At 43.5% G+C, this 18,762-nt stretch overlaps 1 protein-coding gene across 4 annotated transcripts; it reads left to right on the top strand.

The window, feature by feature from the left end:
* The first annotated feature begins 6,225 nt into the window (after positions 1–6,225).
* On the top strand, positions 6,226–18,207 carry LOC133446202 (CRACD-like protein). 4 transcript variants are annotated; one of them, XM_061724146.1, is made up of 10 exons: positions 6,226–6,401; positions 7,136–7,195; positions 7,335–7,479; positions 9,817–9,949; positions 10,604–10,753; positions 11,460–11,714; positions 11,798–12,833; positions 14,361–15,247; positions 15,332–15,416; positions 17,786–18,207. In XM_061724146.1, the coding sequence occupies exons 2-10, from the start codon at positions 7,147–7,149 to the stop codon at positions 17,980–17,982; spliced, it is 2,937 nt and encodes a 978-aa protein (XP_061580130.1). In that variant the 5' UTR covers positions 6,226–6,401; positions 7,136–7,146; the 3' UTR covers positions 17,983–18,207. The 4 variants fall into 4 exon arrangements, with proteins under 4 accessions (XP_061580130.1, XP_061580129.1, XP_061580128.1 ...); XM_061724145.1 differs by lacking the exon at positions 6,226–6,401 and adding an exon at positions 6,502–7,052; XM_061724144.1 differs by lacking the exon at positions 6,226–6,401 and having other exon boundaries at positions 6,502–7,195.
* Positions 18,208–18,762: the final 555 nt, after the last annotated feature.

Raw genomic sequence — 18,762 nt, 5'->3', positions numbered from 1 at the left:
ATTTATCGTTTTTACCGCGAGATGACAAATTCTTACCGTGGGGAATTTGTTTGACGGTATATCGTGAACGGTAAAATATCACCTATTCCTAATTGACACGACTACTAAATAGTCCCAAAGTCCTCTAGCAGAATAACCAGCTCCAACACCTCCCTCCACCTCAGAAAAGTCATGAATAGTAAATGTTACTGATCTAAATTGGACTTAATTTGGAGATGAAACCTGATTTTTTTTTTTTTTTTTTTTTCTCACCTTGTCTGCACACATATTAATGATTGATACCATGACGGTAGAAACCAAAAGTATATATATGTGCATTATTACTATATTTAATATATATACATATATATACACACACATATGCGTACACATACATAAATATACACATACAAACCCAGTGTTTTTTTTTTTTTTGTTTTTTTTTTTTGTTTTTTGGGGGGGGGGGGGGGGGGGGGGGGTGACGACATCCACTGCCAATCCAGGAAGCAGGAACACACGGAGACACACGTCAAGCACTGGAAATCTGCAACAAAAAACCACAAACAAAGCACGAAACCGGCACGGAGCCAACCAAAACAATAACAGCAATCGACCTAAATCTTGAGATCTGATCGTCGCAGTCTGAGCTAAGCTATCGCTACCGCTACCTAAACCCAAAAACTAGAGAGCCAGCATGCAGGTGAACAAGCCAGTGTGTATGTCTATGTGTGTGTGTGTGTATGTATATGATCATGCGTGTGTGTGTGTATATGCATGTGACTAAGTGACTATGTGTGTGTGTGTGTGTGTGTGTGTGTGTGTGTGTGTGTGTGTGTGTGTGTGTGTGTGTGTGTGTGTGTGTGTGTGTGTGTGTGTGTGTGTGTGTAATAAACCAAACAAAGCTCCACCTGAAGTGTATCTATAGTGGGGGAGGGGGGGGAGCAACCCCGCCACCCGCGAGACCAGAGGCCGACACAGAAGAGCCCGGAACCCAGGCCACCGGCAACCCCACAGAGGGGAGAAGTAGGAGGGAGGCAACCCACCGCCTGCGAGCCGCCCCTCCCCCCCCGGCGGCGGCCGAGGGGGCCCGCAGGCGGGGCCCCCACGGCGCGGGAAGAAGCAGCCAGGGATCCCGCGGCGGCGGACCGCGACCCAGGCAATCCCCGGCCACCCGGTCCGGGCCGGACACGCGGCCAGGAGGCCCTCACCCTTCAGGCCAACGACCCCCACCCGGCAGGGGGCCAGCCTGCCCGGAGAGACAGAGCCGCCTCGGCCGCCGACGCGGGCAGGCGCACCCGTCCCCCACGAAAGTGGCCCTCCAAGACCAGAGGGGCGCCCCGCCGCAGAGGCAGCGGGGGGGACCGGAGACGGGCCCGGAGAGAGGGAACCCCCCAACAAGGCGACACCCGTGCAGGCCCGACAACGGAGGGCCCCAGACCCAGGCATCCCATTCATTCATCCATTCAACTATCCGATATCTATACTAATAATAATATGATATACTATACATAATAATAATACTACTACTACTAATAATAATAATACTAATAATAATAATAATAATAATAACCATCTTTGTATAATATAATATTGATAAATTATTAAGTTTTGATGTCCTGCCAATGGAGGCTCAAATCCTCCATGGCAGGACCCTTCCATACCGCATTCTCACCGACACAGACATACAATCACGCACCGTTTCCCCCTCCCCGGGGGGTCCAGCACCGCCAGAAGGCACCCCAGGCTGCACGGCGGGCCCCGCCAGGCGCGGGTAACCCGACCCACCTGTCCCAGGCCGGTGAGGGAACGCGGGTGATGTGGGACCCCCTCCCGCCCCTGGTGTTGAATGCATGTGATTAATGCCATAAAAACAGGGAGGGGGGAGGGCCAAGTATCGATTGACACCGACCCCCCCCCCTCCCGAACTACGTGTCCTTGTCAAATGTATTTATTAAGTGTTGAATGTGCAGTGTCTGTTTTGCTGTTAAAACCGTGAGGCGGGGAGTGCTGGGCCACGCAGGACAGTGCCCCCCCACGACCCGGGCCCCCCGCCCTTCGCCTATGTACGTATGAATCGTGTAGGGGGGGGAAGAGGGGGAGCGGAGGCCGAAGCCAGGAAGCAGGACCAGCAAAGCCGGCCCTGATAAGACACCCGCGTCCCCCCACCGGCCATCCAGTAGACGGGGGCCGGCCCTCCGAGCCGGGCCAGGGCCCCACCGTACCTCCACGGGCTCCCCCGGCGCCGCCGGAGCCCCCAGACGGAGGGGGAAACCTGAATTTTAAATATTAAAGATACAATTATCAACTTTAAATTACATTATTTACCACTATAGTAATCAGATTACACCGTATATCAGCATCACTGAAATGGACCAGATCCTTAATCAATCACAACGATATCAAATATTATTCATATATTTATTCAAACAAGGCCGTTATAAACACTAAACTGTAATTAAATACAGACACATGCAGATGCACCAAAAGATTAAATCAAATACAAATAGTTTACAAAACTACATTAACAAGAGGAAGAACTGCTGATCACCAGATTCTGTCACCTTGAGAACTCTTGAGAACTACAGAACTACTGCTAGTAACAAGTAGAGATGCAGTTCAGTTCATGAACTGCATCAAAACAGCTTCAAAATAGTGAAATATTGCTTTTCATCCTTTTACAAGTAAATAAAATCAACTGAGACCGTCTGAAATGCTGTGGAACAGGTGAAGATTAGAGAGGAATCCATGGCTGGGCCGTTTCTCCAACATGCTGGCTCTTGTTCGTTGTTATGCAGAGCTCAGCTACTGGGTTTTGTTATTATCATCATTAACGGTGGAGATGATCTCTTGGGGTCTCGTCAGAAAAGCAGCTTGGTTCAGCCGTGTTGTGTATCACAAGGATCATTGTGGAGATGGTAAAACACATGTGGACGGTACTGTATTTTGGAGACACTTTATTTTCCAGCATCAGTCGCTGTTTTTGTCCATTTCACACAAAATTTTAGCTCATTTTGAATTTGACGGCAGCAACTAAACACAAAAAGTCAGATAAGGGGCGACGAAAGGCTTGAAAAGTAATTGGGATTAATAATAAAGACCCTGACCAGCATTTGACAGCTAACTAGGTTAATTGGCGACAGCTCAGTGACATGACGGGGAATAAGGAGCATTTCAGAGGCAGAACTTCTCAGAGTAAAGATGAGCAGTAGTTGCATATTTTTTTGCATATTCTATTATGTTAAAAGGTGGGCAAGATAAGCTTTATGCTTCAAGCCCAGACCTTTTCGGTCAAAATAATCACCATATTGACCAAAGAAAAACCTGTAAACTAACATCAACATCACCATCTTCTCTGAACCAAAGCTCATTTGAAATGGCCAGAGGCGGGGGTCGGCACCCCGCGGCTCTAGCGCTACCCTAGTGGCTCCCTGGAGCTTTTTCAAATATGTTTGACTTTTTTTTCCTTTTTTTCTTCTTTTTTTTTCTTTTTTTCTTCTCTTTTTCTTTTTTTCACTTTTTTTCTCGAAATTTTGACTTTTCTCTCAACATTTCGACTTTTTTCTCAACATTTCGACTTTTTTCTCCAGATTGTACTTCAACATTAATCTTGACATTTAGACTTTTTTCTCGAAAATTCGACTTTTTTCTCGACATTTTGACTTTTTCTCGACATTTTGACTTTGTGCATAATGAAAAAAAAAATCTTCCCCCAGTTATAACTAATATAGAAACATGCAGCATGTGTTGTCTTCATTCTAAGGCTGATACAAGACTTTTCATTTCTTGCGGCTCCAGACATATTTGTTTTTTGTGTTTTTGGTCCAATATGGCTCTTTCAACATTTTGGGTTGCCGACCCTGAGGGGAAATCTCAGGTCAGATGGATCAGAACGGTGGATGCTCTGCAGGAGACGGAGGAGAGGAACCATCCAGCTTGTTGAGAGCATCTCCGATGGCGTGGGGTCGCATTCGTGTCTGTGGCGTCTGGACAATCGCCCTGCTACAGGTTTTTAGAGATGTGCCGATTCAAAATGAGCTAATATCCTCCATGAAATCTGATATGTTGCTCGTGTTCTTTGATATGGGTTTGAGATGTTTGTGAATCATTCTGTATTTATTTATTTATTGATTGAAATTTTTGATTGAAATCTTTATTTCGAGCATATTAAATAAAAAAGAAAAACAATTACACAAAACATCAGAAAATAATAGAAATAAACAGTCATTAAACAAATCAAAGGGAAATAAACCTTCATGCCCGAAAAGGAGTAGGAGGAAGTAAAAAACTTATGAGGTCCTACCCTTTGTTTCTTTTGCAATTTTGCTTGAATACAAAATAAAAATAAATATAAATAAATATAACAGCAAGCTTTACTTTCTCAAAAAATATACCTGTTATTACAATATAAAAATATTACAGCACTTCATTGCAATATTATACCTGAGCATTCTAAATAAATTATATAAATAAATGATATACCAGAGCACTTATAAATAATATACCTATACAATATATATGTATATAGTTATATATACACATCTTATCATAAACAATATAATCATTATTATATATACCATTTTATATACATATATTATTCTGAATTTACACAGCGTCCCAAATTTCTGGGGTTCATGTAACAACTTTTAAATATTCAGCCTCCTCAACATCAAAGAATGTAAATCTACACTGGGCATCATAGAAACCTCCACCGTGCTTTACTGCACGTTTTAGCCAAAGAGCTCCAGTCCCTCGGCCCGTAGAGGAGCGTCCAGGTCGGACCAGGGGACTCACCTGGAACAGTCGCTGCATCATCAGCCTACTTTTACCTGTCCTCTGTTGTCAGCGTCATTAGAATAGAAAATGAAATCCTTTTTTTCAATAAATTAAAAACATCATGGTTTCAGAAACCGTCACATTCATCGAAAAGGTGTAAATTATTCTTTATTTGTAGACATGCTCTTTAAATATATTATGTTATTATTATATTATATAATATATATATATATATATATATATATATATATATATATATATATATATATATTATATAATATAATATATTTAAAGAGCATGTCTACATATATATATATATATATATATACATACATACATATATATATATATATATATATATATATATATATATATATATATATATATATATATATATATATATATATATATATATATGTAGACATGCTCTTTAAATATATTATATTATATAATATATATATATATATATATATATATATATATATATATATATATATATATATATATATATTATTATCATTATTATTATAAATATATTATATATTATTAATCATATAAACTCTGTTATTAAGCCACTGAAGGAGTCTTTAGTGTTTTTTTTTTTTTTTTTTTATTGAATAATTGAAAATATAAACTCTCAACGAGGATAATAATAATAATAAAAATGAAAATTAAATGGTACAAAAGTTCAGAATACATCGCATTAGGGATTATTATGAATAAAAGAAAAAGACATTTAAAAAAAATTCTATCAGGCTTTTGAATTTAACATAAAAAGGAGCAGCGACACAATAAAATAATATGAGAACAGCAGAAGACGAGGTCTTTAGCGTTTTTTGGAACTATATAGTCATAAAATGAATGTAAATTAGGAAAACAAAGTCTTTTTTTTTAAGATTTGTTTTTATTAACATTATTTCTCACTACAGCATGTTTGTGCATCAAGCAATACAAGAAAACCGATTTTATCATTTAAAAAAAAGAAAAAAAAAAAGAATAAAATAATAAATAAAATCAACAAAATAGGAAATAAAAAATAAATAAATAAAAAATTGCATGTACATATGAGAACACATGGCAGCATTTACTTCCAAGAGAAAAGAAATGACCTCAGCTGCGTTTAAACGCCGTGCTCCACAAAGGGCAGCAGCTAATTCCTGATTGGTAATTTCATTTTTGTGCCTTTAATTTCTGCCCGGCCTGCCGCTCTGGGGCGAGCGAGCGAGAGCGAGCGGCTGCGGCGGCGTGTAAACAGTCCTATGAGTCCCTATGAGTCCTATAATCCCGTGTGCACGTCCTCCTTCCAACTGGAGCTTTATTTTTTCCCTCTACTCTCATTTCTGGGCCTAAAATCAGGTTAGCGTTTTATAAGGAGCTTAGCGCAGAGGGCCACAGTGTGCCACTAATGTAATCGAGTATCCCTCCCTCTCTCTCCCTCTCTCTCACACACTCTCATCTGCCCTCTTTTCTCTCTCTGTGCATTTGCTCGTCCCGCCAGGCAGTGACCTTCTCCCTCTCTCTCCCTTTATCGCTCCCTCCCATCGTTCCCTGCTGCCTCCACATCTGCAGATGTTGCAGGCGTGAGCGTCGGGTCAGAGCGTCCGGGTCGTGGCACAGCTGCTCCGTGGGAAGCCGGCTTTTGGTTTTGGGTAAGTTTCACCCGAGGGATCCGCTTGATGGAGTGTGTTCCAGGCGACGTCCCCCTCCACCCCCCCGGGTTGTGATTACGCCCCGGCCGCTGGATTATTATTGTGCCGTCACATCTTACAAGGATCTCTCTGCAATGTCAATAATCCAGTGGATTATCTTTTGTTTTTCCAACCGTTCCTTTGTGGACGGCAGCATTTTTCAGTTCTGATTTGAGGCTGGAAGCTTCTCACTTTTCTGTTGTTGTGTTTTTCACTTTTCCCTGAGTGTCAAGGGGCAGTAATCATGCTGGATGCTGCTGCGATAGCGGAGGTGCAGGCTGGACTTTGCATCTGGTCTTATCGGGCGGCCAAGGCGGTGCACGGCGCTCCGGCAGAGGCAGAGCTGCACGACGGTTTCTGCATCTCTAGACTCTCTCAGTCTGCTCCAAATGCAGCTTAGTTAAGCTGTGATTTACCCACAACACTCCTGCAGGAAGTAGCAGCTTTATTCCTGCGGTTTTGAGTTGATCTTAGGCACCGGGTTTCCTCGGTTGTAAAGGCCGGGAAGGTTGGGTTTGGTTCCTGATCCGGAGGCGGTCGTAAACCTTTGAACCGTATTATTTGTTCTTGAGACGACTCCCTGAAGCGTCCGCGCCCCCGACCCATGTGACGGTGGGTCTGGTTGTTGATGCTGGGGACTTCGGTCAACATTTACCGTCCTCAGACACTTTTTCTGTTATCTGTTGTGATTTCAGGGATCAGACCGATGGAGAGTTTCTCCGGAGATACAGGAGAAGCTGCAGAGGACTTCTCAGGTGAGTTTGTATCCACGTACGGCTGTTTTTTCATCGAAGTTTAAAAGGGTTTGTGAGGATGATTAACGTCAGCCGAAACAGTGACAGGTCGCAGTCAGCGGTGGTGACCTGGATCCGTCTCTGTCTCTGACTCTGTCAGGACGTAAAAGGTCAAAGATCAAGTCGATGAAAAGCCGTCTGTTGTCGAGGACGAAGCAAGCGGATACGGAGGACGCCGCCAAACTCAGCCAGTCGGCCGGTGACGTCACGGCGGGGAAGGGACTGGGGTCAGACGAGGATCTGGCGTGAGTGTCCTCCAGATTTTTTATTGAACACAAACAGATTAATACACATTTACACTCTTTATCCATGTTAACAGATACTAAAAGAACTGGTGCAACCGTGTACAATGAAATAAAAGACATGAAAAGAAAGAAATAATAATTAAAGCTGCAAGCAGCGATGAACGGGCCCTCGCACCCTTGTGCACGTTCAGGCTGCAGTGGAAGCTTGTGTGACTTGCATGTAGATTCTTCAGGCCTGGACATTTAGCGGATGACACCAGCCACGACTCTCTATATCAAACCATTCAAAAGTTAAGGCAGAAAGTAGGAACTATCAGATATCGACCAATCAGAAGAAGGGGCGGGGCTAATTTACACCAATTATGTTACAAGGACTCAAAACCGAGTCCTATTACACCACCCATGAGTCTTTATGTCCAACCATTCAAAAGTTATGGTAGAAAGTAGGAATTATCAAATATGGACCAATCAGATGAAGGGGGGGCGTGCTTTTTGGCGTCTAGCGTCGCCACGGTAACGCTTTTGACTGAGAAAAGTAATGCGCATCGTCGCAGGATGGAGACGCACATTTTGATGTATAACACACCTGGGTGCACGTTACGGTTCGGGCGAAGAAGCGGCCGAAGAAATGGCATAAATTGCACAGAAATTACACGATTAATTCAAAATGACCGACTTCCTGTTCGGTTTCGGCCATGGCGCCAAGAGACTTTTCTTTAAGTTGCGACATGATACAAGTGTGTACTGATTTTCGTGCATGTACGTCAAACCGTATTGTGGGGCTTGAGGCACAAAGTTTTCTAGGGGGCGCTGTTGAGCCATTAGGCCACGCCCATTAATGCAAACCATTAAATATCAAATTTATCTGAAGCCTGGCTTGCGTGCAAAATTTGGTGACTTTTGGGGCATGAAAAAAAGGCCATCATTTCGTCGGAAGAAAAACGAGAAAGAAAAAAAAAACGAGAAAAAATAAAAGTCGAGAGAGAAAAATAAACACAGAAGGTTAACAGTAGGTTGACTGTTATCATTTTTATGCCCACTAAAAGCAGAATTCGCAGTAGAGAAGCCAGATCGCTCTCCATCATATCATCTGGAAGTATAGCTAGTATAACTAGGGCTGGCCACATAGTAAAATCAACATGCACAACCTGTTTAATCTCTAATTCAACCTTTTTCCAGGAACCAGTGAGCTTTGGGCAGTTCCAAAAATATATGTGTTAAGTCCCCGATCAGACCACAGCCTCTCCAACGCAGCTATTGCTGTATTTTGATGTGATGACAGGGACGTCAAAGTACCGCATCTTCACCTTCCAGTCAAATTCCCTCCATAATGGGCTATTAGTCAATCTATGTCCTGCTTTAAATGTTTCCTCCCATTGGTCATCGTTATTATAATGTCCGCTTCCAATTCCCATTTTTCTTTGAAATCTTACCAGGAATATTTGTCTTATTTCTAGTTAAAATGTCTCATTTTTAGTCAAAAAATCTCATTACACTTAAAACAAGAGTCATTACATAGTGTTTACTATTTTTTCTCTTGTACATTACTAATTTTTCTTCATTTTTTATTGCTCTTTTTTATTATTTAGCTATTTATTGGTTATTTTTATTTTAATTTTTTGTATAAACCGTTGAGCCTGTGTGTGTGTTTGGCTGCTGCACGATTGAATTTCTCCTCTGGGAGATCAATAAAGTCTTCTATTCTATTCTATTCTATTCTATTCTATTCTATTCTATTCTATTCTATTCTATTCTATTACCAGAAAAATAACTTGTTATTTGACCATTTTCACCTGTTTCAAGTAAATTTTCACTTGAAATAAGTAGAAAAGTCTGCCAAGATTTATCTTCTCATTACAAGCAAAAAAAATCTTGTTCCACTGGCAGATTTTTCTACTTATTTTAAGTGAAAATTTACTTGAAACAGGTGAAAAATTATTGTTTTTTCCAGTGATGAGTCTTGTTTTAAGTGTAATGAGATTTTTTGGACTAAAAATGAGACATTAACTAGAATAACTAGACATTTTAACTAGAAATAAGACAAATATTCTTGTTAAGATTTTGAGTTTTTGCAGTGTAGCTCCTGTAGTTTAGATGGATCTCCACTAATAACCGTCCATTCCTCATGTTTCTGAAGATAGTGCCTCGGCTGCCAGAACTTGCAAAAGTCCTGAGTTGGAAGATCAAACTCCTGGATTAGTTTCTCAAATGACTTCATGGTTTGACCCTTAAACATTTGACCAATATATATCAGTGCCTTACTGGCCCATTTCTTTCCGGCTGTTTCATGTTTCCATCTTCGTTACGGTCAGTAACGTCAACCCCTTCCCGCCTCAGGTTCTCCCAGGACACGATGGGATCTCGAGCGTGGTCCTGCGAGAGCATCTTCCTGGCCGACGACCCCGTGGACCCTGAACCGGCCCGGATCTTATCCCAGGAGAACGTCCACAGCAAGATCAAAGCTCTTCAGGTACGACTTCTGCTCGGAGGCGTGAATTTGGGGTGGTTAGGAGTAGGGCTGGGGATCGATTCAAATGTCAAGAATCGATTCGATTCCGATTTTCTTAAGATTCAGAATCGATTATCAAGATTTGATTCGATCCGATTCGATTCGATTCCGATATGGATTTGGGTTAGTGTTACTAAAACACTTTTTTTTTTTTTTTTTTCCCACATTCAGTTTTTATTTGTTCCATTTTCGGTCTATTTTGGTTTTTAATTTTTGAGCATTTAGTTTTTAGCATTTTTTGCAAATGTAGCCCCAAGACAGTATATAAAGTAATGAAATATAGACAATTTATGCAATTATAACCTAACACTTTAATGTTTTCATACCTTTAAACATATTTAAAGGCAAAAACATGGCACCAGTTATTCTCGTGTCCAACAAAACATTCCTTTTTTGGGGATAAACAAAAAAATAACCAAAAGTTGTAATGTAATGATGAAAAAAAAAAAAATACATTAATAAATAAAATTTAAAAAAAAAAAAAAATCGATAGACATGTGAATCGATTTTTAGGAATTAATATGAGAATCGATTTAGAATTGGGAAATCGATTTTTTCAACACGGGCATAGTTAGGAGTCCTCTCGGTGCCTAACGGCCGGCTCTGCTATCACAGATGAAGCTGCAGTTGCAGAAGATGCATCTGGGCCCACCGCCGGCGGTTCTGCCGGTCCGATGTCCGGAGGAGCCGAGCGGCCGCTCCGAGGACGACCTTCTCCAGAGCTCCTCAGGAGAGGTCATCACAGCCCAGGAAACCCTCACCCAGGTGGTTTATCTCCCCAGTTAAGTGTCACAAATACGTAGATTTGTTATATCCCAGAACCTAAAACAGAAATGTACCACTAAATGTTCATTCTACTGATTTTTCTTTAAAAACAACAACAAATTATCTTGAATTTGATGCTACATAAAAGCTTGTTATTTGTTTTCTTCCTAATTGTCCTTGTGGTCAAGAACACCCAACACAAAAATGGTTTGGCCGCTGATCAAAATTTGATGTTATCATTTAATTCAACCATTAGAATGGTCAAAATGTCCGGTCAGCACAAGTCCGGTGCTCAGAAAAGAAGAGAAAAGAGAAGAAGAAAATAGAGGCCTCATAGATTCTCTACACAAATATTTAAAAAAGGGTGGTGACGGTGAAGCTGGAATTAATAAAGTCAGCGTAGAGCAAGGTAAGAAACAGCACAGCCAACGTTTACAAACCTTGTAACTTAACCTAACTGGCTAGCTCTAATGTTAACGTCCATTAGCTTGTATAAAAACCTGAAGAGCAGAGGGAGAGGAGAGGAAGAGGAGAAGGAGAGATCCGGGCGCAGGGGGGCCCATCTTAGATTATTTTGTCTGGGGCCCAGGCAAGACTGTCAGCTGGCCTGCCTTCGGGTACGATAAAGTTGAACTGAACTGAGCTTCTTAGTTCTAACTCTATATCTGCAGCCGTTTATTAACCATCTCCTCGTTCTGTCCGTCAGACGACGTCCCAGCCGTCCTCGGGTCTGTTCTCAGCCGTCCTCAGGCCGCAGACCAAATCTCTGCCGCCAACGCCGTCCCACCCCATGTCCGTCCCCGTGCCCCAGAGTTCCTCCTCCTCCACCGTCGAGGCGCCGCTGGACTTCGGCGCGCCGGCCCAGCTGAGCACCCGCCTGGATACGTCCGCCGCCCGCCACCGGATGTCCATCAAACCCCGGAACCAGCGGGCCAGCACCAAGAAGAAACCCCTCGCCGCGGTGAGGGCTCGCGAGGACGACTTCCTGCTGCCTCACATCTCTGTTTTTCTAATTCCCTCAGGTTTGTTTTTGTTGTCCTGCAGACGTCCTCCAGCTCGCCGTTACCCAGCCTCAACAGCATCGACCTCCCCGACTCTGCCAAGGACCAGGAGCTTGTTGCCGTGGACAACGAGATGGAGGATGAAGCAGCGGACGTCTCTCCTTCACATCCTCCGCCCAAGTCCTCGGCGGTGTCGCTGGTCTCCTTTGACCCAGAACCCAAACCCCTCGGCCAAAGCGCTACTCCTCCCGCGACCGTCGCCTCCCAGGTCCTCCGGGCGAAGCCTCCCATGCGTTCGGACACACTGACCCGCGGACGGCCGCACTCGTCCTTCATCGAGTCAGAACCGAGGGATTGGGTGGATTTTGGGAAACAACATACGTTTGTCGATAAGAAAACCGCCCTGAACAAATCTGCGGCGAGGGAAACGTCGCCCGACCGGCTCCACAAGGCGTCCAGAAGGTCTTCCTCGGCTCAGCTGTGGCCTCAAGGGGAGGCTGAGAGCACGAAGGGGATAAAGCGACCGGCACCGAGAACCGGATCTTTCAAGATCTCCCTCCGCACCGTGAAAACCCAAGAAGAGGAAGCGAGACCGCGAGCCGTCAGCTTCACGGGACAAACCGAAGAGAAGAGCGTGAAGGAGGAACCCGCAGGCTCCCAGGTCCGAGGAAACCGCTTTGCCGTGGGGAGAATCCGGCCAGAGGGAGACCCGAGCAGAACCCCGGTCCCTCCCCAGGACAAGAAGGACACTCTCAAAACTGCAGAACCAGCGGCAGATACCACGCCGGACACTGGTGCTGTGGAGGCGGAGGAGATGGAGAGCAGCCAGGAGCTGGACGAAGAGGCAGAAGAAGCTAAGGAGGTCCAGGAAGACGAAGCAAAGTCTGCGTTTGGCGTCAGACTTCGCGCCACGAGTCAGTCGCTCAAATACCAGTCTCAAGGCTCCTCCAGCCGCCACCAGAGAGCGCCGCAGCTCGAGGACCCGGGAGACCGACGGAGGAGGCAGGAAGTGAGCAACAATGTCAGTCGAATGCCAGAGAGGCTGACGGCGAGCACGTCGTCTGTCCTCAAACCTGCAGGTGAGTCCGTCATGAACTTCTTTATCCCCCGTTTCACATTTGAGCTCCCCGAAGATTTAAGTTGAATTAAATTCAATTCAGACGTCCACACAGATAGGTGGAAGCAGCAGTGGGATGATCAGAGGGGGGGACTGCAGGGCAGCATGCAGTTCCTGAAGCTCTGGCCTGCAAACATACACAAAAGAGAAACAAGGGCATTTTGGATCAGCTGGAGGATATTCATGAAATACTTGGACATCCTGCTAATAAAACATGACAAATGTAATGTAGTCTAGAACAGTGGTTCCCAACCTTTTTTCCTTGTCCCCCCTAGTTGTGTCTAAGACCAGCCAGGCCCCCCGACCCGTACGTACTAGCACCAAAATAGTCTTTAATTGAAAAAATGAACATTAATTATGTTTTTTTGATACATTTCTCTTTGGTTTACTCTGTATACATATGACTTTGTTTTTCTCCAATGTCACCAATGTATAAGATATGCACAAAAGGACATAAAAGGACATAAAAATATTTCTAAAAAATGTCTCTTAATATGAGACCAACATTTTTTTTACATTTTTCCTTTAACAAACTGTTGGAATAGATTAAATGTTGAATAATGATATAATAATAAGGAATTAAATCATTTCCTGTGATTGTCGCCAGTGTATAAAAAACACAAAAAATATTCAAGACATTCATAAATTATTCCTAACAATGTCTTATGAATGACTCATTGGCAAATATAATTTTTACAACTGCATAATTTTAAAGCAGACAAAGTTTCGTGCCCCCCCAGAGATCTCTGGCGCCCGGACCCCAGGTTGGGAGACACTGGTCTAGAAGATACAAATGCGTGAATTAGTTTTTCTGCTTCACTCTGTGAGAGGATTTTCCTGATCTTTGATATTACGGAGATGGAAAAACGCTGTTTTACAAACCTGATTAATATACGGTTTAAAGACAAATCCTAATCGAAAACATCAGCAAGGTTCCTCACCGTTGTACTGGAAGCCATCACAACCCAATCTAATCCCTTCCTAAGATGTTTGGGACCAAAAATGATAACCTCTGTTTCATAGGAATTTAGAAAGAAAAAATTTCCGGACATCCAGTCCTTGATGTCCCTAAGACATGCCTGAAGTTTAGCTAATGGGTCTGTTTCATCTGGCTTCATAGACAAATAGAGCTGCGTATCATCAGCATAGCACTGAACATTGATGTCGTGATTCTGGATTAAACTTCACAAGGGCTGCATGTATAAACTGAACAAGATTGGCCCTAGCACTGAACCCTGCGGGACACCATAGCAGACCTTTGACTGTTCTAAAGAAACCTCATGTACATGAGCAAACTGGAATCTGTCAGAGAGATATGATTTAAACCAACATGTTGTGAAACGATGGGTTGCACATGGTCAATAATCAGTCTGAGAGAGATAAGACCTTCCCTGATCACGGGCGAACTTTGCACTCATTAAAAAACGCCACCCGGGCGAAGTTTAACAGATCTGCCAAGCGTGTCTAACAGACTCGTGTCCCTCCTTAGATCCAGCCCCGTCTGGCATCTCCCTTGCAGCCAGGCCTCCACCCACCGACGGTCCTCAGGCACCGCTTCCAGATGTCCTAAAGGTCTCCTCAGGCCTCAAAGAAACCCCAGCTCCCCCACCGGAGCCTCAGCCGGCCCCCCAGACCTCCTCGTCCGAGGTCTCCTGGATGAGTCTAGCGATGGAGAAGACCAGGAGCATCCAGCAGCTTTTCAGTCGGTTCCCGCTCACTGGGACACCGGCGCCTGCTCGGACACAAGCTCCGGCCTCGCAACCTTCCGAGACGACGGTCGCAGCCCAGAGTCAGCAGAGTCCGGCGCGGGTCCAGGCGGCGGTTCAGGCGCCTGCAGAGGCGGCGAAGGAAGAACCGGCTCAAACTGGCAGAATTCTGACCATCAAAATGTCGTCAGTGGCAACACCTCAGAAGACGATGGCGGCGTCTCCGGTTCAGTCGAATAACTTTAGAGAATCACAAACCAAAGACGAGCAGTCGGAGCCGAGCACAACCGTCTCCCACTCTCCGTCTCGTTCGGTCCTCCAGTCCAACCCGTGGATGGCACAGTCTCCCCTGCGCTCATCTTCACAAGCAGTGACGTCTTCTTCTGCACATGCAAACGCTGCACCGTCTCCGGCACAGTCCTACGTTTACTCCGGCCAACAGCAGCAGCAGCCGTCCTGGACCAATCGAGCTCTCCAACCCGTGACCTCAACTCAGACGGCAGCATCTCCGGCCTCGGCAGCTTCTACGTCAGACCCCCCCGCGGAGAGAGGAGAGAGAGAAGATCCATCCTGGTCCGTCAGGTGGGCGGTCCGGACCGGCTCCGTCGGGGAGAGGGCAGCGTTTCTGGAAAAACGGGCGGAATGGAACCCATCAGCTTCCCCGAAGGAGGTTTGTGGCACTTCTTTTGCATCCGTCTTTCACACCGGTGATCCGTCACGTCCTCAGCCTCCTCTGAAACTGTGTTTCTCTCAGGTGGAACTGAAGACGTCAGGTGACTTTCCCTCTCCTGCAAAAACTTGCCCTCCAGCAGAAGGAAGGCCCGGGCCGAAGCCTGCAGGTACGTTGTGTCATGGAAAAATTCCAACATTATATACTTTCTAACAAAAGGTCAACAGCTGTGGGGAGCAATATAATGGGGGGGCGGGATCAACAGCTGTATAAATGCAAAATACTAACAAAGGTCAGTTGCCAGAAAGGAACTAGATAGAGGGGGGTGTAAAAGGATGTGGATGCAGATGAAGGTGTTGCATCTCTTTTGTAATGTATGCCTTTCTCTAATGGCGCTTTTATACTAGTACCTACTCGCTACGCCTCATCACGCCTCCACTTGCCTTGTCCTCGTTTGTTTTTAAACACCCAGATGAGAAGTAGGCGCGATTGGAGCGAAGCTGCTGTGACGTATTTGATTGTGTATCTAAACGAAGAAGACAACAACACTAAAGATGTAGAACCTGGAGGAGATGATAGATGTGCTGCTGGGTCTGTGACTTGTGTTCCATATCAAGTTAAAAAATGAGAGAGAGAGAAGCTACAAGTGGCAACGCTTTTTTTTTTATTTTGTTCGTGTCGGCGCTGCTGAGAAATCAGCTGGGAGCCGTGAGTGACAGAGCTCCTGGTGGATCTAGTCGTTCCTTATCGCCCCGTCTAGATCCCTTTTTAATTCTCTCCACAGCCACCAGGTTTATGAATATCTGCAGCTCAGAGTTGGATCACCTTTTGCGCTGCCATTGCCTGTCGGATAAAATGAGGAAGCCTCGAGTCGCTCTGGCGCTAATTCCCGCTTCCTGACTCAGACGTCTGACTCCAACCTCCCGACCAATCGGTGGCCTGTAGTGTGATGATGTCAGATACAGCCGACTCAGCCGCTTAGAACTTCGGCAGAATAGATACAGAAAAAGTATCTACTCGGCACGCCTCCACCCGCCTCCACCCGTAGTGTAAAAGCGCAAAACGGGGGCGTGGCGAGTCGCGCTGAGTAGGTACTAGTGGAAAAGCGCCATAAGAGAACTAGCACCTATGTGTCGGATGCAGAGGGGCCACAATTTCCCTTGAATGACCATTGTTTCAATGGTCTATCAGGTCTTACCTATTCCCATATAAAAGCAGTCAAACAACATGTTGCCTCAGACTCGACTGTCCAGCCCACGTCGACTCTCCTGATTGCGCATCAGTTAAAATAAACTTTGGTAATCTCTAGGGGTGTAACAATAAGATAAGATAAGAAATCCTTTAATAGTCCCACAGAAGGGAAATTTGCAGATTACAGCAGCAAAGGGGATAGTGCAAAAAACAAGAGGCATCAATAGAAATAGTTATCACACAGTAATAATAACACACTATAAACAGTAAACTGGTATATACAATAATAATAATAATAATAATAATAATAATAATAATAATAATAATAATAATAATAATAATAATAATAATAATAATAAGGAGAAGAAAAATAAATACTAGTATATAAAAAATAAAAAATAACAGATGGATTTTTACTGATGTTATTTACATGATTGCACGTTGCAGAGAATGATATTGCACATTATTTTCCGGTATGTATATTTATTGTCAGGTTGTTATATATATATATAAATATATCGTGCCACGAAATTTCGCGATACAAAAACGTCACGATACGTGTCGTGGAGGTGACAAAGTGTATCGCGATATTGGGTTACTAATATTAATCTATTAAATATATATATATATATATATATATATATATAAAATCTATATTATAATCTATATTAAATAATGAACCCTGAATTACCAAAATAACCTTCTTAACAAAAATAAATCTCCTCTTACACTTATAAGGTGAGCATGAATCAATCTTTTTTATGATGTAAAATTGTATGTATTTATTTAATTTTATGTATTTATTTAATTTTAGTTGTTAAATTTCTGGAAAAGAAAAAAGTCAAAAAAATATTTGTACTTGTATGAAACTGAAGGTGCATAATGCAAACCTGACATTTACTTTTAGTTCAGTTTGTGGAAAATGGTTGGCCTGGCTTTCTCTTTAAAACTTAAACAGTTATAAAGCATTACAAACTAATGGACAGCATTGTTTTGTATTTTGTGTCTTTCAAATCAAAGACCATTTTTTCCAGTCATATGTTCCTCATTCAAGGTTGTTTAAAAAATACTGCTATAATATCGTATCGTATTGTTATCGTGACCTCAATATCGCGTATCGTACCGTATCGTGAGATTAGTGTATGTTACACCCCTAGTAATCTCGAGCTCACCGGTGTTGTAGTTTGTTAAGGATCTGTACTTTACTTTGTGCAATTTATAAAGTTTCCACAACAGTTGACACGCTGAGGTCGCTGAGGTCGCTGAGGTCGCTGAGGTTGCTAAGGTCGCTGAGGTTGCGGCGGTGACAGCAGAGGCTCTGAGACGTTAAACTCTCCTCTTCTGCAGAATCCATCCCGACCAGAGTCCCGGAGAAGCCTCGGGAGGACCGGTGGCTCAGGAAAACCGCGGGCTCGCACCCGTCCCCGTCCTCGTCGCCCACGCACCCGTCGGTGCTGCGGTCGGCGCCCGAGGGCGGCCAGCCGTCCTGGATGGAGCTGGCCAGGAGGAAGTCCATGGCCTGGAGTGACAAGCCCACGGACTGAGCGGGACCGCCGGGTTCAGACCCCGAACCCCCGGAGACCAACGACCTTCATTTATGTGCCAGAGATGTTTCCAATCAGCTCCGGTTGTGTTATTATTTAATTGTAAAGTTTTAATGTTTTATTCAGCGACCGAGACGGAAAACGATATTCTATCGGTTTGCGTTTTATGAAAGATTTCATTGCTGGGAGAGGTTTATGGTAAATAATTAAATTTCTATCACAGATTTTGGTTGTTGAGCATTTTGATGTTTGATGGTTAAACCCAAATGGATGAAACCCGAATACCTGAATGATACTTTATTTAATTTATGATCTAGTTCAGGAGTGTCAGAGGCAGGGCCGGTTCTAGAAAATGATGACTAGATCAGAGGGGGTGCACATGCCTGGCACGTTATTCAACACTAAATTATGCATTTTCCCATAATTTCAAGAGGAATGATACTAGTAAAACAAGAATATTTAAAGTGTATTTCAAATGCTTTATTGCAGCAATATTGCTGCAGAACAAAGAAAATGCTACATTTAGTCTGGGCTACCTCACCCATCAGACAATCTACACTGCAAAAATTCAAAATCTTAACAAGAATATTTGTCTTATTTCAAGTTAAAATGTCTCATTTTTAGTCTAAAAAAATCTCATTACACTTAAAACAAGACTCATCACTGGAAAAAACAACAATTTTCACCTGTTTCAAGTAGATTTTCACTTAAAATAAATAGAAAAATCTGCCAGTTGAATAAGATTTTTTTGCTTGTAATAAGAAGATAAATCTTGTTCCA

This window comes from Cololabis saira, chromosome 6, assembly GCF_033807715.1.
Source record: "Cololabis saira isolate AMF1-May2022 chromosome 6, fColSai1.1, whole genome shotgun sequence".
Lineage (NCBI taxonomy): Eukaryota > Metazoa > Chordata > Actinopteri > Beloniformes > Belonidae > Cololabis > Cololabis saira.
The sequence above is the reverse complement of the archived record's forward strand: the minus strand, read 5'-3'. Positions and strand labels throughout refer to the sequence as shown.

Coding starts and splice junctions, on each gene's coding strand:
- LOC133446202 (XM_061724144.1), top strand. CDS start 7,069: ATGCTGGGGACTTCGGTCAACATTTACCGTCCTCAGACACTTTTTCTG. Junction 7,480..9,816: donor GGGTCAGACGAGGATCTGGC/GTGAGTGTCCTC, acceptor TTCCCGCCTCAG/GTTCTCCCAGGACACGATGG. Junction 12,834..14,360: donor GTCTGTCCTCAAACCTGCAG/GTGAGTCCGTCA, acceptor GTCCCTCCTTAG/ATCCAGCCCCGTCTGGCATC.